Source organism: Phyllostomus discolor, chromosome 2, assembly GCF_004126475.2.
Source record: "Phyllostomus discolor isolate MPI-MPIP mPhyDis1 chromosome 2, mPhyDis1.pri.v3, whole genome shotgun sequence".
Taxonomy (NCBI): domain Eukaryota; kingdom Metazoa; phylum Chordata; class Mammalia; order Chiroptera; family Phyllostomidae; genus Phyllostomus; species Phyllostomus discolor.
Genome location: NC_040904.2, coordinates 22,053,056 through 22,075,767, shown reverse-complemented (window position 1 = coordinate 22,075,767; position 22,712 = coordinate 22,053,056). Strand labels below are relative to the sequence as shown.

At 38.6% G+C, this 22,712-nt stretch overlaps 1 protein-coding gene across 1 annotated transcript in view; it reads left to right on the top strand.

Annotated features, from left to right (window-relative positions):
• Window positions 1–16,563: 16,563 nt before the first annotated feature.
• The window catches only part of GPR149 (G protein-coupled receptor 149), a 45,337-nt gene continuing 39,188 nt past the window's right edge, over window positions 16,564–22,712 (top strand). Inside the window, exons 1-2 of the mRNA XM_028505080.1 lie at window positions 16,564–18,194; window positions 19,192–19,384. Of these exons, the coding sequence (XP_028360881.1) occupies window positions 17,178–18,194; window positions 19,192–19,384 (1,210 nt within the window). The 5' untranslated portion in view covers window positions 16,564–17,177. The remainder of the gene's footprint in view (window positions 18,195–19,191; window positions 19,385–22,712) is intronic.

The following is a 22,712-nucleotide window of genomic DNA, read 5'->3' as shown; positions in this document are numbered from 1 at the left end:
CAAAATATAAAATTTTTTACCAATACATTTTTATGTTTTGTTGTTGTTGTTCGCTTACAGTTTTCCCCATTTTCCCCCATTGCGCTCCCCTGCCCTACCAACCCCCCACCTCCTACTTTCAATCGCCCCTCCCCCCGTGTCTTTGTCTGTGGGTCCTTTATACACGTTCCTTGACTTGACCCTCCAGGTTAGTCATGCTATACTAGTATTCAACAAATAGAGACCTAAGTACCAGAAACTGGATCTCTTTTCAATGCAATGTAACATAAAAAGTAATAGGAGATGGGATTAATGCCTAAAAAGTAAGTACACTTTTACCCTCTTAAGGCAATTTCAAGGTAGTGTAGTATTACAAAAAGAGTAATGAACCTTGTAATCAAGTGGATACAGTTTTCAATTTCTGTCCCACTACTAACAAGCTGTGTGACACAGCATTTGGTAATTAACCTCCCTAAGACTTTATTCTTATCTGAATAATAAGAGATTATATACTACCTACTGGGCCATTGTGAAAACTAAATACAATAAGTGAGTAAAGCATCTAATAGTGACTGATCAATAATTAATCATTATAGTCTGTATTTTTTGGACTATAAGATGCACATTTCCCCCCCAATTTGGGAGGAATAATGGTTGTTAATGCTGCTGTTGAGTTCTGTCTACATTTACATTGGCAAAATATCATGTTATTTGTGTTATTAAATATTTTACCACATTTTTTGCTTCAAATTTTTTTTCCTATTTTCTGCCTCTAAAACCTAGGTGCGTCTTATGGTCCAAAAAATACAGTACATTATCAATGTTGCTTTTGTTAAATCTATTTTTAGAACTTGAAGTGTTGAAAGAACAGTTGCCTGGTTTGTGAATTCTTGAACTTGATGATGTTGTTTAGGTGTTTTGTGGCTAGAATCACAGCTCGAAAACATGTTTAAAAGTTATTTTTTAGAAACAGAATGTTGTGATGACCCTTGTCTTACAGTTTTGATAGGAGGTTACCAGTAACACACTAAGTGCTTAGCCATTGTCTCGCAGATCAAAGTTGTCCGACACATAGCGGTTATTATTATTAAACGTTTGACCAGTGTAGCTTGCAAGATGATTACTGCTGAGAATACAAAGCAGAATCTTCCTGGAAACATGATACATTGAGACTATGCCAGAAGCGCTGTTGCCACACACAACAGGGGAGAAGAAATACTCTGAAAGGGAAAGGCGCATTTGGCTGTTTCTCCACAAGGAGAAAAATAAATACCGGCTAGAAAAAGTAAAACACCGTGTGAAGGAAACAGGAAACCTCCGTTTTAAGCCTAGTTTCTATAAGGTTCATACAAAGGTAATATTGACCTTTATGAATGTAAATTATATCCTAAATCCAAAATAAATTTGTACGTAACAATTTAGAGTATACATAATAATGATCAATTTCAGTCAGCTCTCAAAACAATTTATTTAGAGTTTTGAGTTCTTAAAATATATATCATCTTCCTTCAATGTCAGTGTGAGATGGTGTCAGTTTCTCACAACGTAGATAAACTGAGTAAGATTTCACCATCAGAGTTACAGGGTAATTCTTTGAATACTGTGCCTCATCTCATAAACTCATCCATTACTGAAAGACCACAATTTGCAAAGTGTCTGACTACAATGAAGAAAATCAAAACCTAAATATTTTAAATTATGTTCATATAATGCCTTCCAATATTACCTTCTAGAAAAAAATGTTGACTTTTTTCGATGGTTAAGATTTCAAAAGGCCTGAAGTTATTTCATAAGGCAGTATGTGTCAGAAAACATCAACACAGTGATAATTACATTATTAATGCTTAAGTATAAATTTCTGTTTACTCAAAGCCTCTCCCAAGAATTGTTCAAAAGGTACTGGAGGAACTGAGGGTAAACAGTCAACAAATGCAACCCACTAAGCCAGCAGATAATTTATCTGACCCTCTCTTTCTCCAGGCACTCTTCCTGGGTGTACAATAATGAATGAGACACAACACCATCCCCCTCCTACAGTGCATGATGAAGAAGGAAAGGCTTTGTCTAAATGACCACTGTATAATGTAGTGAACACCATGGCAAAGGTACATACTTAATGCTGCTCCAAGGGAAAAGAGGTACTAAGATTTTGGGGGGGTCAGGAAATAATCAGGGAAGCCGGGTAGAACACAGAATGAGTAGTAGAAATACAGTTGATTATAAAGACAGTCATTAGTATTCACAGAAGTTAATTACTCAAACTTACAGAGTCATGATCATATACACATTTTTAGAAAGATCACTCTGGCAGCCTTATGGAAATGGACTGGAGCGGATGAGACGGGAAGGGAGAACACAGAAGGGAAGAGATTTCAAGAGGGGAGAATTCGGACGGAGGCAAGTGAATGGAGAGAAAAGTTGGGTGGGAGGCTACTTAGAAGGTAAGATTCTAAGATTCGGGGGCTCTCAGACACACAAGGACCATGGGAGCGTCCTGGAGACTACACAGCTCTAGGGAAGTTAGTGTATCCCAGAGAAGCGGAGAGAAGCTAAGGAGCCAGGAAGCACTGTCCCTAAGTTCCTGTTCTGCTTAATACCTTGCAGAGTCTCACAAGGACACGGGGACTCTCTGCACGATGGCCGGGCCTCATCTTCAGAGAGTGGCTGCACTGAAGCCACTCCCGCTTGTCCTCAGCTCAGTTCAGCACGCCCCACGATCCTTCCCATCGGAGGACATTTGGCAGTGTTGTTTCCTGTGGCTGGAAACAGCCTCTCCCTTTCCTCAACAGCCACGCTCGTCTTTGCAGCGTGGTTTCTCCCTTTAACTTTCATCTTTACAAAAAGTAGCCTCCCCTTTGCCTCCGGGGAGCACGCTTTCGGTTTCCATGAGAAGCTGTTTCCCCAGTTTGCAATCTCTTCCTTGTAGTAAAGTTTCTCCTCTTTCTGCACCCTAGAGCTGGTATTTCAGTTGACATTAGGTTGGTGGCAACAAGCTTCTGTTGATGTTTCCATAAAGCAGAGTTTAATGCATCAGACTAAATTTATTTTTAACTTTGAATAACCCATCACAACTCTGTAATAGCAAAATGCTGTAAAAACCCTAAGTCACTAGAGTCTTTACAAAAATTAACTTGAAAATATTACAATACCTGTTTAGTTCTTGAATAATTTATCAGTAAAAATTAAAAGCCTGAACCCATCATCCAGTTTATGGTTACACTCCAGACTTTAAAAAACTCACTAACTCTGAAGTGGATAGGAAAGAAGAATAAGTCACAATTGTATGGCTTTTACGTTTACATGCGAATCCCCATGCTACCTAGGCATTTGTGTCAAATCCAGGTTTAAATGGTGGGAACTGATTTATCTATTTGCTTGGTTCACAAAGGCTCGGTGCCTCCAGGCAATCAATCTAACTCTTTGCAGAAAGACATATTATTTGACATTTTTACCACAAAACCTACTGTGTCCTCAATATGCTATCTCCGATTATTCTTAACTAAAATTTCTGTTGGCAGAAAAGTTCAGTTTACTAGGGCTTTTGATAGCTTCAGAGAAACACTTCGTGGGATTCTAAAGCTCTCAAGCCATACCTCCACAGCTCAGACAAACCTCCAGAGTCCCCTCCAAAAACTAATCCTAGCCCAGCTACTATCGGGGCCATAAAAGGCATACCCTCAGAACCACAGAGTCCAGACAGAAACGAGTTCTTTATTCTGCGAATTCCACAAGGAGTATTTTCTATATTATCAATATCTTTAAAGCCCCATAAGTTATCATGTTCCTGTCAACAACAACTTCAGATAAACACTCCAAATGTAAAAGCAGTTCCCAGCAACTGATAGTCAGTTCTTTCCTTGACATATTGCTGGTGCTTGTCATTCCCGGTGCAAAATTCATCACGCCGAGTATTCTCTAAGCAATCCAGAAGGTTCATGCTGTGTATTGGTTTACCAATCACTCTGCCCAATTTGTACCTGACAAGTCTTTTGTGTAGGAGTGAGACATTAAGCTAGTGAGTAAATCCAGATGAAAACACACCATCTCAAACTCTGCAAGTTTTATTGTGTACTTGTATTTAAAAAAAAAGTCGTTCTGACTGACAGCTGTCAGAAGGAATGGGGGTTGGAAAACTGAAGAAAAGAAGGTAAAGGGATCAAGCCAAAAAGCATATATATATGAGGTCTGTCTGGAAAAATTCCAGCCATTGTTAATAAACCAAGAACAGTTTATCAGTGTAACCTGGCAGCCAAGGAGAGTGGACCGGAGTATGTACTTGTGAACAATAATGACTTCACTGTACTAGTCAGTGGGGGCGGCAGATGCCTATAGAGCGATGGTGTGTACTGTGTGGCCATCACATTCAAAATGACTGAGTGAGTAGAGCAATGAGTCTGCATCAAATTTTGTGTTAATCTTGAACATTCCTCCACGGAAACTATTCGGATGATTCAGAAGGCTGCAGCTATGGGCAACTGGTGATTGGCTGCTTCATCATTACAACATACCTGCTCATTTATCATGTCTCATGCAGAGTTTTTGGGGGCAACATCAAATCACTCAGGTAACTCAGCCCCCTACAGCCCAGAGGCTGGGTCCTGAGACCTTTTGGTGTCTTGAGACTTCTGGCTTTACCTAAAACTAAAATCATCTTTGACAGGGAAGAGATTTCAGACCATTAATAAGATTCAGGAAAATACAACAGGGCAGCTAATGGCAATTGGGAGAACTGTGTCTATGTACAATGTGTCTTGTATCTTGTATTCATCTTTAATAAATGTCTCTATTTTTTTATAGTACATAGATGGATACCTTCTGGACAGGCATTTAGTGTGTGTGTGTGTGTGTGTGTGTGTGTGTATCACGAAGACACAGACAATAGACCGGTGAGAGGCAGAGGGAAAGGACGCTGGGGGCAGGTGGAGGTGAGCAAAGGGTCAAGGGAGGGGGAGCGGGGACGGGAAGAGATTTCACTGGAGGCGATGGGCGCACCACGCAGCATGCAGATGATGTTTCACTGAGTTGTACACTTGGAACCTGTTTGGCTTTGTAAAGCAATGTCACCCCCAATAAATCCAACTTTAAATAAGATCTTGATTAAAAATGTCCTCTGCAACAGGGTCGAATGCTCATGATGGTGATTAAAATGAAGAGACTCATAAGCTTTCCAAAAAAGAGATCATTTCTAACCAAAAAAAACTTCTTTGGGTGAGTTTTATGGCACAGTAAATTATTATATTGTACACACTGAAACTTAACAATCTGTTGTCATATGCAAAAGGCAAATGATAAGGAATATTGGTAACTATTTGTTAAATTGACTATACTATGGTAAGAGTAAATAAGATCACAATTTAGGTGAAATTATGTAGCAAATTGAATCACTTTACAATAAAAAAAAATCAAGCGTTCTATAGAGAAAAACACTAAGATGAATCATTCTTTAAAGGTGCTGGAGGGTAACAAAAGAGGCTATTTCTGTAACCCTCTCTTGAATGGCTCATGCCATGCAGACCTGCTGCCTGTTTTATGAGGAGGCACCCGGGAGGAATCCACTGTTGGCTGCAGCCAGGGAAACAATGAAAACCCAAAACAGAATGTTACCCATTTTCAAGTAGCAGACAAACTCTGGAAACAGGGAACAGAATGGTAGTTACCGTAGTATTTGTTGGGTTTTTTTTTAGTGGAAATTACTAATTCTTAATTCTGATGTAAAAAACTTCATCAGTATTTATGCCTTGTGATTCATGTTTTCAGTTTTAATGAATAAGACCACTGCCCTGGTCCATTTAAAGTCACCTTTTTCTATAGTAAAAGGTCAGGATCCATTTTATTTTTCTCTATAAAGTAAGCCATCCCCTACAATACGGCTCATCCTTCACGGGGCCGTGTCTGGGATATACACGGGCCTGTCTCTGAACTCTCTTTTCTGTGTAACTGGTAGGTCACGTGTTCTTGTCCAAAGATTATCCTACCTTTAGAAAAATGCCCTCACTGTTGTATTGCTCCTCTTTTACAACACTGATTTAGCTGTTTGTGGACCTCTTTATTTTTTACATAAACTTTAAGTTAAATTTTCTGAATTTTTCAAGAAATTCAACTAGAATTTTAATTGAGATTACATTAAATATATAGATACATTTAGAAAAAATATATAATTTCAATCCTAAATCATTTTAGCCAAAATCATGGATATGATTTATTTAGATCATCTCCTATGAACTTTTAGTCAAGTTTTCAAGTTTTCTCTAAGTAGGGCTTGAGTATTCATGGTTAAATTAATTTCCAGACATTACATGGTTTCTATTACTTCAAGTATTGAAATTATGAAAATACATATTTTATTATATTTCTATCTGATAATTGCTCTTTTGATTTCTAAAAATTTATCTTTTGCCCAACAATTAAATTCTTTTTAGTTGTAATAATTTGTCTGTAAGTTCTTTTACTTCCTGAGTTTATGATCCTATTATCTGCACATAATGATATTTACTGTCTTAACTTCTGTGCCTAGTTCTGGTTTCTATTTTTTCCTCGTAACATTGGCTGAGATGTCCAGCAATGTGTTAAACAGTACTAGTAATAGTGGGTATACCTGTCCTGTTCCTATTGGTGGACAATTATCCATGCATATCGTGTGTGTCTGCATGCCTTGCAAGCAGAGACACATTGCTATTCTATATTCTATTTTCAGCGATGTCGGTATCCAAGGTAAAAGGCAGGTTTGTTTACAGCCTTGAAAGAAAGGGATAGTGTCTCCCTCCAGAGTGAAGGGCAGGCAAGCTTACCATAATTGGTAAACTCTTTCCAGTCTCCAAGCCAGTTCAGGGCGCCTCTCCTTCAGCAGAAACTCCACTGCCAGTGCAGGCGTCACCTTGGCCCCTGCACGCGACCCTGTGGGCATTTGGGCTTGGGAAACTAGCAAAAGAAAATACTGATATTCTAATTCTATTGCTGTGAATAGCAAAGTCCTTTATTTGTGAACCAGGAATCCCCTATATTCTGCTGTGAAACTGCAACAAGTCAACTAATTGGCTGGCATGTAAGGTAAAATCTACAGGCTTTTGTTTGTAACAGTCCAACACTGACTGCATTACAAATATCCAACTATGATGAAATCGATAAATTGTGAATAGTCATAAATTAGGAATACTATACACCAAAGAAAAAGAACCACTATATTAAAAAAAAAACATGGATGAATCTCAGAAGTATGATGTTGAACAAATGAAGCTAGACATATATAATTCATTTTTCCAGGGAAATCTAGTCTGTGATTCTGCATTAGAAGGCAGGACACTGGTTACCCTCAGGTTGCGGTGTGTGTGGGATGGGGGGATAAATGGAGTGACACAGAGGGCCTTACGACCTTCTAATAACGTATTTCTTCATTTTGGTGCTATTTGCACAGGAGAGCTCACTTAGTGGAAAGTTACTGACTTGTACATTTATCATTTGTACATTTTTCTGTATGCATGTTATATTCCAATGGGATTTATAGAAAAAATGTTTTCATTGGAAAAGAGCTGACAGAAAATAATTGGTGAAACAGAACAGAGAATCAGAAATAGACAAAATTCATATGGGAAAATGCTATACCTGTATATTAAAGAAGTCATATTAAATCAGTTGGAAAAAAATAGATTACATAAAATTATGTTGGAGCACTGGATCACCACTTGAGAAATAAAAATCAAGCAAATCCTTTTCTAAATCCTTGTACTAAAATATGACCAACAGGTAAATATTTAAATGCAAAAAGAGATCCTATGCTGGTATAAAAATTATAATTTTATGCTTTTGATGTGAACTATTTTGTGTCACACAAAGGAAAGTATGAATCATTTTTCATTAAAAGTAAAAATTTCCTTTTAAAATAAACCATAAAAAGATTCTCAAGTGCCCTTGAAAGACTATGTCTTAGATGCTGGCACTCATGAGTCTGAATTCCTCCAAGTTGTTCGGTGACATTTGTTTTGAACAAAAGGAGAGAATGACAAGGATGAACTTTATCCAAGCCTTTTGCTCCAAGAAAGCATTAACAATTGAAAGATTTCTATCCTTTAAGTTCTGGGAAATGGCCAAATCCAAAGAACTAGCATATTCTGGTATTTTCCCAGATAAGACTCACCTCCAATTTTACCAATAATTCCTCCTTCACTTGCCTCTGTATAGCCCAGGCCCACTCCTTGCTTTGAGTTGTTCCTCATTAGTGAATACTTTGTCAATTGCAATAGCTGAAATAAAATAATTTCTTAAAACATATAAAAATAGAAATTAATCATAAACATGACCATAATATAATTAGTAAATTCAGAATGAATATCTGAACATACAGGATGGGACAAAAATAAGTTTACAGTTATGAGTATGCAAAACACAGTTTATTACTATAATAGTATTTATTAATTTTTGTATTATTTTCTATGCAAACAACTACAAACCTATCTTTGCCCCACCATGTATAAAGTCCTTATTTCCTTCATATACAATATGCACTTATAAACCAGTATTTTTCACTTAGCAAAGTGACCAAAAAATTTTTTTTTTAGTTCAGAATGCTCAGTATTGGTGAGAATGAGGAAGAAACGGACAGTCTTAATATAGTTAGGTGTATGTTACTGCTACTGGTATGAGTTTGGGGCAAGTCCATAGCCATATTTGTCAGGCTGTAAAGCAACTCTGGCCCAGCAGCTCTAATCTTAAGAATTTATTTTACAAAAAAATGCCTTGTTATATGTACAAGGATGTTCACTCACATTATTTTTAGAGAAAAACAATAGGGTAAAAAACTGACATTCTCTTCAATAAGGAACTAATTAAATAGATCATGGCTTTATCCATACAGTCCAATACAAAACAGCTGTATAAACGGAATGAAGTGCTGATATGAATTGATCTCCAAGATGAGTTGATCCATAAAAAAAGATACAAGTATATAACATATGTATATAGATTCCATTTGTGTGCACACATAAAACTGTGAATAGTTATTACTTCTGCACAGTGAAAGCACAGTTTTGTTTTGTTGTTTTTTCCCCCATTCTTTTACCATAATATTTAATACATTTTCCAATCTGACTTAATGGTTTTCATGTCAAATTCTTTCTGAGACAAATCGATTTTAAAATATATTATTCGCATGTACCAATTTGTCTCTTACCCTGGACCTGGCTAGCCTGGCCATATCCCCTCCAACCCCAATGCCTGCCCCCACCACCACCACCATCTGTGTCAGCCCAGATACCGCAGGCCTACGGTCTCTCTCTCGATCCATTTATGTCTCCTTCTCTCTCTCTGTCCCCACCCCCACTCCTTTTTCTCCCTTCTTTTCATCGCTCATTTTGTTAATTTGAGGGTTACATGGAAATGGCATAATATGCACAGTGACTCTTGTGGTTCTCATAGGCACAGAACATGGAAGAGGAAAGGAGATAGGTGTGCCGGCACAGGGGCTTCCCGTGTACCGACATCCACTGGAGAACCCAGAGCTGAGATGGCGTGGTATTTCACTTCCAGGGAAACTGCCTGGTATGGGGGTGAGGAGACCAGGAACTCTTCATTAATTATTCTAAGCTCTTGTGATGCTTTTCACCTGAGCTTTCGAAGTTCTTTAGGACAGGTATTAATATCCTGTCTGTGAAGATAGAGAAACCGAGCCACCGCCGAGATTAAGTGGCTTGTTGAAGCAGAAATCACATTCAGGTTGTCAGATTCTCCACTACAGAGACCAGAGAATCAATATCACCTTTCACATTTACAGGACAGTTATTTCTAATCCCTCGCCATGTCTCTCTTTCATTTGAGATTTTAAAAGCTCATAAATAACCTTTTCATTTTAAGTACACCCAAAACCCTGGAGTATTTCTCACTGCATAGCCCAGAAACACCGCTGCCCTTGGAAGTAAACAATGCACGAGGAAAACCAGAAAGGTCAATTTAAATTCCACCTCAGTCACTGAACTACAGTATTATCTTGAAAAATGTATTTTGCTTGCGTGTGCTAATTTCTCAGCTGTGGAGTTGGGATAAAATTTCACTTCCCTTAGGGAAGGAAGAGCTACTGAGCTAATTTCTTTAAAACCCTTGGAGCTCAGCGATACTAATGAAAAGAAAGAATTGGTGGCCATCTATGTTATTCTATTATTCTATTAGAGTTAGGACCTCAGACAGTTGTATCATCTCAGTCCTTTTCCTCAGAAACCCCTCTGATTTATTGACATTCACAGGATGTTTGCAAAGCCAAGAAATCTAGAAGAAAAGTAAAGTACATGCAATGCTGTCTCTGTAAACCAAGCTTCTGTTCTGCCTCTAGAAAACCGCTTCAGCACTATAACATTAAGTGGGTAATTTACTCTCTGTGCCTCAGTTCCTCCACCTGAAAAATAGGACTAAATCTAACACCCACATCATAGGATTGTGAATTAAATGAGTCGATACATGTAAATAAGTTAGAAAAATGTTAATGTATTATAAGAAATAAATAAATATTAGCCATTGTTATCTTTATCATAATTTCTTTTTGGTTTCTGAAAGTTTAGTTTTTCCCATTACCATTTAGTCCCTTTATACCTGTTCCCTCTTGCAATCACCACACTGTTGTCCATGTCCATCAGTCCTTTTTCCTCTTTGCTCAATGCTTCCACCCCCTGACCTCCCCCCACTTAGCTGTCATCCTGCTCTCCTTCTATGAGTCTGTCCCCATTTTCCTTCTTAGTTCAGTTTGTTCGTTAGATTCCACATATGAATGAATCATATGGTATTTGTTTTTCTCTGACTGGCTTACTTCACTTAGCATTGTGTTCACCAGGTCCATCCATACTGTCACAAAGGGTAAAATTTTCTTCTTTTTTTACACTTGAGTAATATTCCATTGTGTAAATGTCCCATAGTTGTTTTATCCACTCATCTACTGATGGACACTTGGGCTGCTTCCAAATCTTGGTGATTGTAAATAATGCTGCAATGAACATAGGGGTGCTTATGTTCTTTTGAATGAGTGTTTTGGGTTCCTTTGGATATATCTTGAGCAGTGGGACCACTGGGTGAAAATGCAGATCCATTTTTAACTTTTTGAGTTATCTCCATACTGCTTTCCACAGTGGCTGCACCAGTCTGCATTTCCACCAACAGTGCAAAAGTGTTCCCCTTTCTCCACATCCTCACCGGCACTTATTGTTTGTTGACTTACTGATGATAGCTATATAAATGTTAACCATTGTTATCATTGTTGTTATTGATATTATTATTAATTCTATATCATTTATATATAATTATTGCATATAATATATGTGTAATATATAATTATTACATATGTTAGAATACATAAAGTGTAGATGTTTCTAAATCTTACAAATGACTTAAACATTCTACCAATGGGAGGTTACTTTGCATTGAAATGTTTCTATTTTAGTTAAATCAAGAATCAACAATTTTTCTCATGTAAAAAGCCAGATAGTAAATATTTTCAGCTTTGTAGGTCACACAGTCTCTATCACAACTATTAAGTTCAACTCCATTGTTGTAGCTTGAAAGCAACCATAAGACTTACACAAATGGACATGGATATGTTCCAATAAAACTTTCTTTACAAAAAGAGACCATAGTTTACCAACCCCTAAAATAAATCAAGAAACATTTCCAAGTTACTGCTTTTATTTAGTTAAGTAAACTGGGATCTTGATAAGAAAATTACCCCTCCTGCCAAAGACATGAGATAAAGTACATCATCCATTACCAAGCCCCAGATACTACCTCAAAGCGAGATGCTGGTGCTCCGATAGGACAACGTGCTCAGATTAGAAAGCAAAGCCATAGCACTGAGCACAGAGAGAAGCCACTGGGAGGGCAATGAGTGGCTTTCATTTGGCAAAGGACTCAAAAGAGTCACTATCTCTGAGAATATGTTGATAAAGCTTTGGTACTTAAAGTAAATGTTAACAATTTATAGATGTAGAGATTGAGAAGTTTCTGAAAACACTAATAAAGGCTTTATTTAAAATGGAGCAATGTCCCAGCACACACTGACATGCAATAAGAATGATGGGAAAGGGGCACATTATAATTAAGGATCAGCATAAGACTGAGCATGCCAGAGAAAAGAAATCCTGACCACACAAGAACCAGGAACTTCTCTCATAGCTACCGAAAAGTTTTCACAAGTTCCCCAGTGAAAAGAAATTAAAAAGTAATCAGAACTTCTTTGTATATCACTTATGGCGATAGTACTTGGCTCAAGATATTATTTTACCCTTGAGATTTTGAGATGTTGAAATAATTTCTTTGAAACCTTGTTGTTCGAATGGACCCAGTGAAAATAAGGTACAGGGGATCCCTTGCATTATCTCATCACTAACGTAAGGCTTGGTCAATTTGCTGGGCATCAGAACATTTTCATCCTAAGCATTACATGTTTATTGTATTGAATCCCATGGGGTGAATGTTTATTCTCAGAGAGAAATTTAGAAAAGAAGGTAGTATGAAAAATGACTACACCATAGCTTCATAAGGACAGACACTATAATGCTCTGTTTACCACCAACGCACATTGTCTGGCCTTTAGATGCTCAGATAGATGAATAAATGAATGGAAGCTCATAGCTTACAGTTGTGTTTAAAGTAGCTATACATTGTTGATATTTTTATCCTATAGGATCGGTTCAGTCATTGTTAATCTCTTTAGCAGCTTCACACAACTCTCCATAAAACCCCTCCTCCAGCTATTACCTTTGATAAAGGCTGGTGGACCTTACATAACTACTAGTCAAGGTCATTGTCCAGAATGAGTAAAATTAAATATGCATTGACCATTAATAACAAACCTTATTTCTCTCTATAGTTGTTCTACACTAACACATAAACATGTGTAGGACATATATGTTTGTCATATATGAACATACCTATATATGATGTATATATACATGCATCCTACATGCATAAACACCTCCAAATTTTTGTCTCATCCAGGAACAAGTTAAAAAATCATAAAATTTCCTATTTGACAAACATTTGGGTTGACGATGTATTTAGCACATTTCAAGATCAGGTTCAAGGAGTTAGTCTCTTTGACTTACAGCCAAATTACCTTGTGTTCTTACTCATAGTTACCAGATAGTGTTAAAGATTGTACATTTCTGATGAGACACTGAAAAAGGAAAATAAATCACAACATTTGGGTTTATTCTCTTATGATGCCAAATTTCTAGTCACTTCTTTGGAAAATTATCAGCTAAAGCAGAGTATACATGTATTTTATATAAGCTAGATATTATATATAATCAGGTATGTTATAAATTTATATATTTATCATATATGTTTATAAAATCTAGATTGTATTTCTGTTATATATGTATGCATATATATATCAGATAATTTATGAGATCTTTCACTTCAACTTTAATGATTAAGTTAGTATGAGTCTTAAATTGGATAAGTCCTCTAAAATATTTTGGCTGCATAACACTATATTTCTAGATACAGAGAAATAGTATATCTTTACAATTAACTTTATCCATGATGCCTTTTTTATTTTCATATAACAAGACTAAATGTTTCCACTTGGTTCTGTGTTTACTTTCTTTTGCCAAAGCCCCACATTACTACAGATGTTATTTTGCCATATTCAACTAGAATTTTTTATGTCATTTCCTACTCTGAGGATTTTCAGATATAATGTAGACTTTTAGAGAAATGAATTGCCTGCAGTGCTTTGCAAAGGTATAATTACATCAAGGACTTCATAAACTAAAAACCTAATTAAATTATTGCCATGCAATTCTCTGTAGGTTGTTTCATAGTCTATACTGTTACATTTAGTATGTGTTTTAAAATAACCAAAGAAGCAAGTGGGACAACAATGAATAAGTTTTCACTAAGTTGTTCTGGCATAATCATAATATCTATTTAAACAGATATAAATTTGTGTTATTAAGGAATTTGAAGACAGAATTTTAAATAATTGAAAACATAATAATTGAAGCTTCGTAATTGAGACAGAGTAATGAGGCTCACTGGCAATAACAGAGTAAACAATTTTAAGGTACAAAAAGGCTTCTCAGAGATCTTTCTTTCTAGTTTCCTGGTTTTCTAAAAGTTATAATGAAAGGCATTTAAAGTGACTCTTTTTCTATTATTATTAGCTCAGGAGGATATTGTAAAGAAAATGAGATTACGGCTAAGGGAAGGGCTTACAACTTTCAAGAAATTTGTATATCTGTATCTATGTATCTATATATCTATATATCCATGTATAACATAAAGCTTAGTAAACAGCTGTTTATTAATTAAAATTTTGGAGAATGAGATATTCCATACATGCTTTTTGAGAACAGAAATCAAAAACACAACTTTACAATTGTTAACATCCACCGGAAGTGTTCCCAAGCACGAGGTGCTAAGAAGAGGCAATTAGAAAACGTTAAGTCTGCTGTGATTAAGAATGCAGAGCCAGGCTATGATTTTAAAATCTGGCTCCACCACTTTTGACCCATGTGGGGGCAACAGTATACCTACCTAATCATAATAGGCTGAGCTGGGTTACCACCCACTAAAAATCAACCTCCCCCCCACACTCAGTGACTTACCCAAAAGCTTTTATTTCTTACAAAGAAATACAAAGCTACTACAGGTTCCCACAGACTCCAGGGCAACCAAGATCCTTCAGCTGGCCCAACATTTCAGGCTCCTTGAGTCTTATGCCATCTTCATACTGACAAGGGCCTCCATGCCACACAGGGAAAGAGGAAGCATGGCCAATCCAAGTACCAGCTCTTGCAGACTTCCACCTTTTATTTGATGAGAATATAGATTATTGTGAAGTAGGCAGAAAATTAAGATGATGTTAACCTGAACTATTTGTTTATATCCTCTAATTTTAGAACTTAAAAGGGATTAAAAATAATCCAATGAAGCCCTCTTATTTTACAGATGTGAAAACAGATACTCAGAGGAAGTATAAGAACGTTGGCCCAAGGTTACAGAGTTAGCAACTGCAGAGTCTGGAATCAAATTCAGATATTTCTTCTAGCTCCCCACTGGCTGCAATTCCACCACCAAGCTTTGGGTGTGTGCTAACATCCTTGCCTCTCCTGTCATAGCCTAGAGACCAGGGCAACATGGTGATTAGGCATCCCTTCTCCAAATTATATTTAATAGAAACTCCCAGAAATGATAATGATAGGAGGAATGTCCCTAAGTCTCAAATGGTATTGCAAGAGCTATTATTAATTTCCATTCATTGTATTTTAACAATGGGATAGTTATTGGCCAACTCAACTAACTGAAAATCGAGAATTAAATACCATATTAAATAACAATATTTTTGCTTACAGCAGGAAAGAATATGATCTGAGAGTAGAGACAGAATAGTGTGCCACAGAACTTTGGACATGGTCAAAAATAAGATATGTTTATCATTTTGTGCTTTCTGAAGCAACACTATTTTGAGAAGAATTTACCCCCAGACCTTTATCACATTGCACTGCAAGGTCTGTTGTTATCAGTAGGGAGAGCTAGAATGTTGAGCTGGCTATCACAGGTGGTTGTGTTTCCCTTTGCTGAGTAAAGCGGAAATCAACCAACACGTCAAGATAAGCAAAGGACCTACTGTGTTTATTGAAGGGTATGGCTGACAATGACGAATACAATCCCTTTGCACTTGAACAGATTCAGGTTCAAAATGTAGCTTCAGCTATCTACAAAATGAAAGGTATGATCTGAGCTCTATTACCTCCTCCAAAGAGCATCACAATATCAACTTTCTCCTTTCTCTTACCTTGCTTCCATTCAGATCCCAGCACTATGTGGGGGCAGGCCGCCCTCAGGTTATGAGGCTGAGCTAAACAGGAACGCTTTATGGTACCTACCCCAAAGCATCCTGGGAAACGGCTGACCACAACTACTGCTGTCAGTTCCTTCTCTGCCAAGCAACTCATCTTGCAGAACTGACAGTTTTTATAAATGAGTTCAGAGATGCAATTATTCTCCACAACAGTCCTGGCAACATTCTGACTAAAGATGCCTTTGTGAGGTAACCGCCCTTTCAGGCCTATATAATATCATCTGACTTCAACAACTAGAAATATTATTTGTCAAAGGGTAGCTTACTTAACTTAATGACATTGACAGAAAATAGTTACATACTTAAAGCTAGTATGCCTCTATCCAAAGACTGCAAAATCTTGTTTAGTGTAATGAGGACCACGATGACATTTTTATTATGAAGTGCAATGTATGTTCTTTTCAAAAAAGAAAAACAAAGCTGGTATACCTTATTTTTAATAGCATGAATAATATTCTTCCTCCAGTGGATTGTGAATCAGAGAGGTCTAGGGAAGAATAAAAGTAGCCCCTTCTCAGGGTAGCTTGGTCTTCTCAAAGGTAGCATTTGCCACTCACATCAAACCTCAGCAAGCATTTGGGTTAGTTTTATATTAAACCAAAGGGGCAGGTTTAGCCAGGACACTGTTTCTTGTTTTGAATGAGGCAAGCTGAGAAGATGGCTATCATTTTGCTCGTTCACTGAACTCCCCTCCCTTTTGTTCCAGCTCTTCTCCTGCTTGGAGCTGACTCCTCCCTCCTTCCTGCAGCTCTGAGGATCACAGACTGAAGAACACCGCGGTTCAGAAGGGGAGCTGTGCTCTGTGTGTGTCTCTTTCTCTCTCCCTCTCTCTCTCTCCCCCTCTCTCTCTCCCCTTCTCTTCCTCCACCCCGCCCCCACCCCTCTCTGAATCGGCAAAGCTGAAGTCTATATGATAATCTCTCTGCCTCTGAATCCAGCTCTGGAAGCGAACGCATCATTTTACTGCTCTTAAAAAGTGAATAGAGTTTGATTGTCTCAAGCTACAAACTGCTTTGCTCCCTGAGAAGGACCCGAAAGGATCCAGACAGCATTGTTTCCAATCTGCCTGAGGAGCTTTTGCTTTCACGCCTGAAACTTGATGGTTTCAGAAGCGAGGTTTTGGTTTGCTTGTTTTTAATTGAAATGTTGAAAAGTTTCTTATTGATGCTTTAAATGGAATTCAATTTTTAAATATGGGTTGAGTCAGATCCAAAGGAGAAATGCCTGACCATTTTTTTTTTTTCTGCTCGGCTGACGGGGGAACCTCTACAGGGAAACTTAGTAGAAGAAAATGAGATCTGATTTGCAACTAACAGCCATGCTGTGTTTTGAAAGGGAAATTAAATATTGACCAAGGACAATGTCTGTATTTCTCAGTAACTTATCAACAAATGACTCTAGCCTATGGAAAGAAAATCTTAATTCGACAGACCTTTTAAATCCGCCAGGAACTCTGAATATCTATCTTTTTTGCCTGACATGCTTATTGACTGTGGCCGCCCTGGCAGGCAGCATTTATTCACTAGTTTCCCTGCTGAAAATGCAGAACAGAACCGTTGTGTCCATGCTTGTGGCTTCCTGGTCTGGGGATGATCTCATGAGCGTCCTGTCGGTGACCATCTTCATGCTTTTGCAATGGCTAAACGAGGTCCCCGACTACTTGCAGTCTCTATGCACCACCTCTGCCTTACTCTACTTATGCCAGGGCCTCTCGAGCAACTTGAAGGCGACTCTCCTAGTCTCCTACAACTTTTACACGATGCACAGGACTGTAGGGAGCCAGGCAGCCTCCAGAGGATCCAGCCAGGTGCTCGGCGTGGCACTGACCGTGTGGGCAGCCAGTCTGCTGCTCTCCGGGCTCCCACTGTGTGGCTGGGGCGCCTTCGTGCGCACGCCGTGGGGCTGCCTGGCAGACTGCTCCAGCTCCTACGTGCTGCTTCTCTTTGCTGTGTACTCTTCAGCCTTCGGACTGCTCGCCGCTCTCTCGGTCCCGCTCATTCACCAGCTGCTGTGTTCAGATGAGCCGCTGAGACTCTATGCCAACTACCAGGAAATTTCCCGCGGAACTTCTACTCCCGGGACCCCATCAGCTGGAGAGAGAGTGCTTTCCCTGTCCCCAGATGATGCACTGGGCCCTGCTCTGCGTTGCTTTGCGGGATGCTCCCCGAGCTCGGATACTGTGTTTGGGCCGGTTCCGCCCGAGAGAGCTGAGCACGCGCGCGGCTCGGGGCGCCTTGCCGCCGCTGGGGCTGCAGCCAGCAGGCGTGAGAACCCGGGGACCCTCTATGGCACCAGGAGCTTCACCGTGAGCATAGCGCAGAAACGCTTCTCTTTGATCCTAGCGCTGACAAAAGTCATTCTTTGGCTTCCCATGATGGTAAAAGTACAGTTGCTCACTGTGCGCGGCTGGGGTGTGTGTGCTAGACGGTGTGAGTGCGTGTTGGGACCAGCATCCCTGATTTGGAGTCACCAAGGGACAGCGCTGTAAAGTCCGCTTCCAGTTGCAGCTCGCACGGTTTTAAAGACGCACTTGTAGTAAGGCAGCTGAAGGGGAGCGAAGATGCGCAGAGAAGCCTCTGATACCAAATGCTTCAGCTTTCAAAATTAAAATTGGGGAGGGGAGAGCTTGGGGAGTTAGATACTTAGTTTTACTAGGTTTGTCGCAGCCACGGGCATTGTCTTTTATAGCAATACCTGGGAGTATTCAAAAAGGGAGGTAGTTTTTTTGTTTGTTTTTTTTTTTTTTTAAAGAGGGGGTTGTTGTTTTGTTGTTGTTGTTATTTTTTCCCCAATCTTCTGTTGCTCTTCCCTTCTCTCCACCCCAGTCCTGCCTGGAAAGGAGGGAACGCCCATCCCCAGCAGGAAGGGAGGAGAGGCACAATCAGAAGTAGAGAGGGAAGAGAGGGGACCAAACAGGCTTTTTTTTGTTCCAGCCTCCATGAGGGATCCCAGTTGAGAGGTGGCAGGTCGGCATCCTGCTATGACAAGCAGGCCTGGGTGGAGGTGAAGGTCCAGGGATGTGACAAAGGGCCATCTGGAGTAACAGGTTCAGCTTTCACACACATCATCTGCCTGTGTTCCCAGTAGCATTCTCCACATTGTGGACTGTGCTGCATGGTGGAGACCTGAGCTGGCAGCAGGCACACACTGGGCACTCAGGAGTGTAAACCTCCGAAGTCCTGTTCCGCTTGGAGCCTCAGAGATCCCAGTAGTCCGCCAGTAAAGCCAGGGCTGCCAGCCCAGAAGCAGAGCTTCTGGCTCTCAGGCAGTGAAGAGGCCAGGAGAAGAGGTCTGGGGCCGCATGCTTGGGGGAAAGGCCCGGGGAAGTACAGAATGTGTTGCTGGGATATGTCTGAAGCTCTCTGCCTTTGCAGATCCACATGGTGGTCCAGCACGTGGTGGGTTTTCAGAGCCTTCCCTTCGAGTCACTCAGCTTTCTACTAACGCTGCTGGCCACCACTGTAACCCCGGTGTTTGTCTTGTCCAAACACTGGACCCACTTGCCTTGTGGCTGCATCATCAACTGCAAGCAGGACGCGTATGCAGTGGCGTCAGACGGGAAAAAATGTAAGTCCTCCACAGTGCAGCAGTTGAGAGCAATATGCGTACAGTCAAACACAGAAAAGTGGTCTGTTGAGAAAGTTGCCTGAGTAGAGACAAAGAGTCCAAGAACAATACAAATGGTAAATAGAGGGAAGACATTATACTTTCTTGGCGCCGTGTTGGAAAGAAGTTTAAAATGAGACAGGCTTAAAACAACTCTGTGGAGTGCTTATATATTGAATAATGATTTTAGGTAGAAAGAAAGAAAGAGAAAGAATTTATTCAAAATAAAGCATAAAGTCAACAAAGGCTGTTAGGTATTAGACTCAGTGTGTAGCTCTTAGCACAGAGTAGAAAATAAATCCATCTTCCAAATCTGCATTAAGAAGCCTGTACCTGAAAAGAGATGAACTCTCTAAAGAGTTAAAAACTTATTATGTTACAGCCCATTTTTATTTAATGGAACAGTAAAGAAAAGCATTTTCATTATTTTGCTGCTTGCATTCTTCCAGGAGTTTTGGAGAGTTTTCAGTGTAAGCAATAAATGCCTGAAAACAGTTCCGAAACACAATTTAAGTACATGCCTTTGCTTTTGGAAAACACACAAAACAAACCATGAAACACATGAGTTTTTAAAAAGGGAAAAGGTGGCAGAGTTTGTCAATGTATGTTGTGTATGAACCTAGCCATGCTATTTACTTTAAAAAACAACAACTATGCCTTAAAGAGTAACCAGGCATGGGAGTGAGCTGATGATAAAACTCACTAGGGTGAGACTGGTCCCATGCTGAGACAGGAAAAGTTGAGGAATAGCTCGTGTATTTTGACTCTGCTTGGAAGAAAAAGGATACTGTTTCATCTTTACAGACAAAGATAGGATGTATGTCACTTAAAAAAATCTAAGAATGCATCAATGCGTGCTCAAGTACCTGTTCTATTCATTGTCCTTTGCTCAGAATAAGTGAAAATACTATTTTTAACAAAGAAGAAAGGGTAAACAATTCATATCAGACAATTTTAGGTGTGTAAAAACTAGAGGATACGAAACTGTAATCAATTCTGCAATGGGGTTATTTCATAAATATTTCATAATCATTGACAAACAGTCAAGATCTGGTCAATTTCCATGTATTATTAACATTTAAATTTTAGTACATCTAAATATTTTTCAAAAGACCAGAAGATTTTTTTAGTGTCAAGGATGCCATAAGTCTTATTATTGATACATGCTCAGTTTATATCTTAAATAAAATAACTATAGAACTTAAAATAACTATGTACTTATGAAGATTAATATCCAGAGCAACAATGATAGAGAATATTAATGCTAAATATTTTTCAGGCCACATAGAAGAACACATAGCTTATAAAATCATTAAGTCTGAAAATTCTCACAGTCTCTCGAATGTTAACCTTTTGCCACTAAATTAGGGAACAAGCCCTATCTTATAGGATTTAAGATTGTGAAGGAGACAAAAAGTGTCTAGTGCCACCAGAAACAGAAGGGCTTAATGATGTGGTTTAGGGCAGTCGTTTTAAGAAGTAAAGAACACCCCTATCAGAGCTGAAAATGAAGCTATGCAACAGACCTGTCACTGCAAATGGTCTAGGAAGTATTCTATCTTGTACCACCCAGAAAGAAGAGCCTAAGGCAAGCTACCAGAATCAACAATAACGTTCACATCTCATGTTTGATATCAACCATGCCTTTGAAGATCAAGATAGTACTGTACCTGTAAAATTACCATTGCTTTTATTTGCATTTATTTTAAAATTCAAGGAAGGCACTGAAATATGTAGGCAAAAAGAAAGAAGCATGGTCTCTAAAATAAAACATTGTGAGAAATATTAGTTTAAAATACTTATCATTCAAATCACTCAATTCACTTCTATCATCCCCGGTTCTGCCATAGGGACATTCTTTGAATAACAGTGATGCCCTCTCTGAGAACCCCTCACATGTTTTCCTATAGCTAGGATGACACAAACAGAACTCTGAGACCCGAAAGATGGTTCATCCTTAGCTAGGCAGGTGCTTGATCAGGTATAGTACTTTGAGTTTTGGGGAGTGTGGCTCCGATTTCACTTTAATCTTTTTCTCCTTAGCAAACTAAGACCCCCCCTTTAAATATTTATCAGTAAACTCCAGAAGCAAGCAAGAAAAACATTTCCTAACTCATATTTGCCAGAGGTTCATTTTGCAGATGTAAATATAATTCCATATATTGGCTTTACTGAATGCAAACCAAGATGTGCAACTTAACAATGAATTGCACTAATTAAAAACACCTTGCAGAAGTGATAATTTCTCCTTCCAACAATAATCTGTTATCGTTTATGTCTCAGACCAAAAGTATCAAAAACGGTTTTAACAGAGAGGTCTCAGGAGGCAGACACAGGCATTGGGTATGGCTTTCAGACTCATTTGGTTTGCACGGCATATTTTCCTTCTAATTAAATAGTTGAAGTAAAATATTTCATACAAAATCAGATTCTAACTTTATTTTTTTTGACAAAATCAGAATACCTGGTAACATGTTTCTCTGAAGAATTATTTTTATAAGCTGATGCAATGACATATGTATACATTGTAATTGGCAAGGTGTGATTAAAGTGAAAGACCAGAGCTAATCACGCTCCATCCAGGAGTTTGCTTTGAGAATAAATACAACATGATATCTCTTTTTCATGAGTGTAATATAGGCTTCAGCAGGTCCTGACTATGTTCTGATAGTCTTCAGGTTTCTTGTAAGTTATTAGTCAAACACTGTTTACTCTGCTATGTTGTTATAGCCTATTATCTACATTAGGTAACTCAGTCAGAATTTATCTATAACATTAAGGAAAGTCACTAACAAGAAATTGTTTTTATTGGCTTTACTTCATAATTAATGTACTTCCTGTGACTTAAAGACAGCACAACTGAGACATTATGCTTCTATTAACATAATTTCTCTCATGTGTCTGATTAGCAGTAAAGCAACTTCACATAGAATTAATAACTCCAGCTCTGGAATCAGTTAGCTTTAAATTCAAATCTGTTTACTAGGTAAGTAAGCTTAGGTGGATTTCTTCCATCAGCCTCAGTTTTCTCAACTGTAAAAACAGCACCAGTATGCTTTCTATCATGCACGGTTGTTGGTGTGTTAAATCATATGACCTATATGCAAAACTTGGCCTTCTATTTCCCCATGGTGTCTATCACAGCCTCATAACCTGCCTCTCAGACCACCTCTTGCACCTCATGACAGAGGACCTGGTTTTTCATTGGCATATTGGTACATGCTGAATATTCCTTCAAAAACATCACTCATTTTTACTTCATATATTTCAGTTATACTATTCAGGTAAT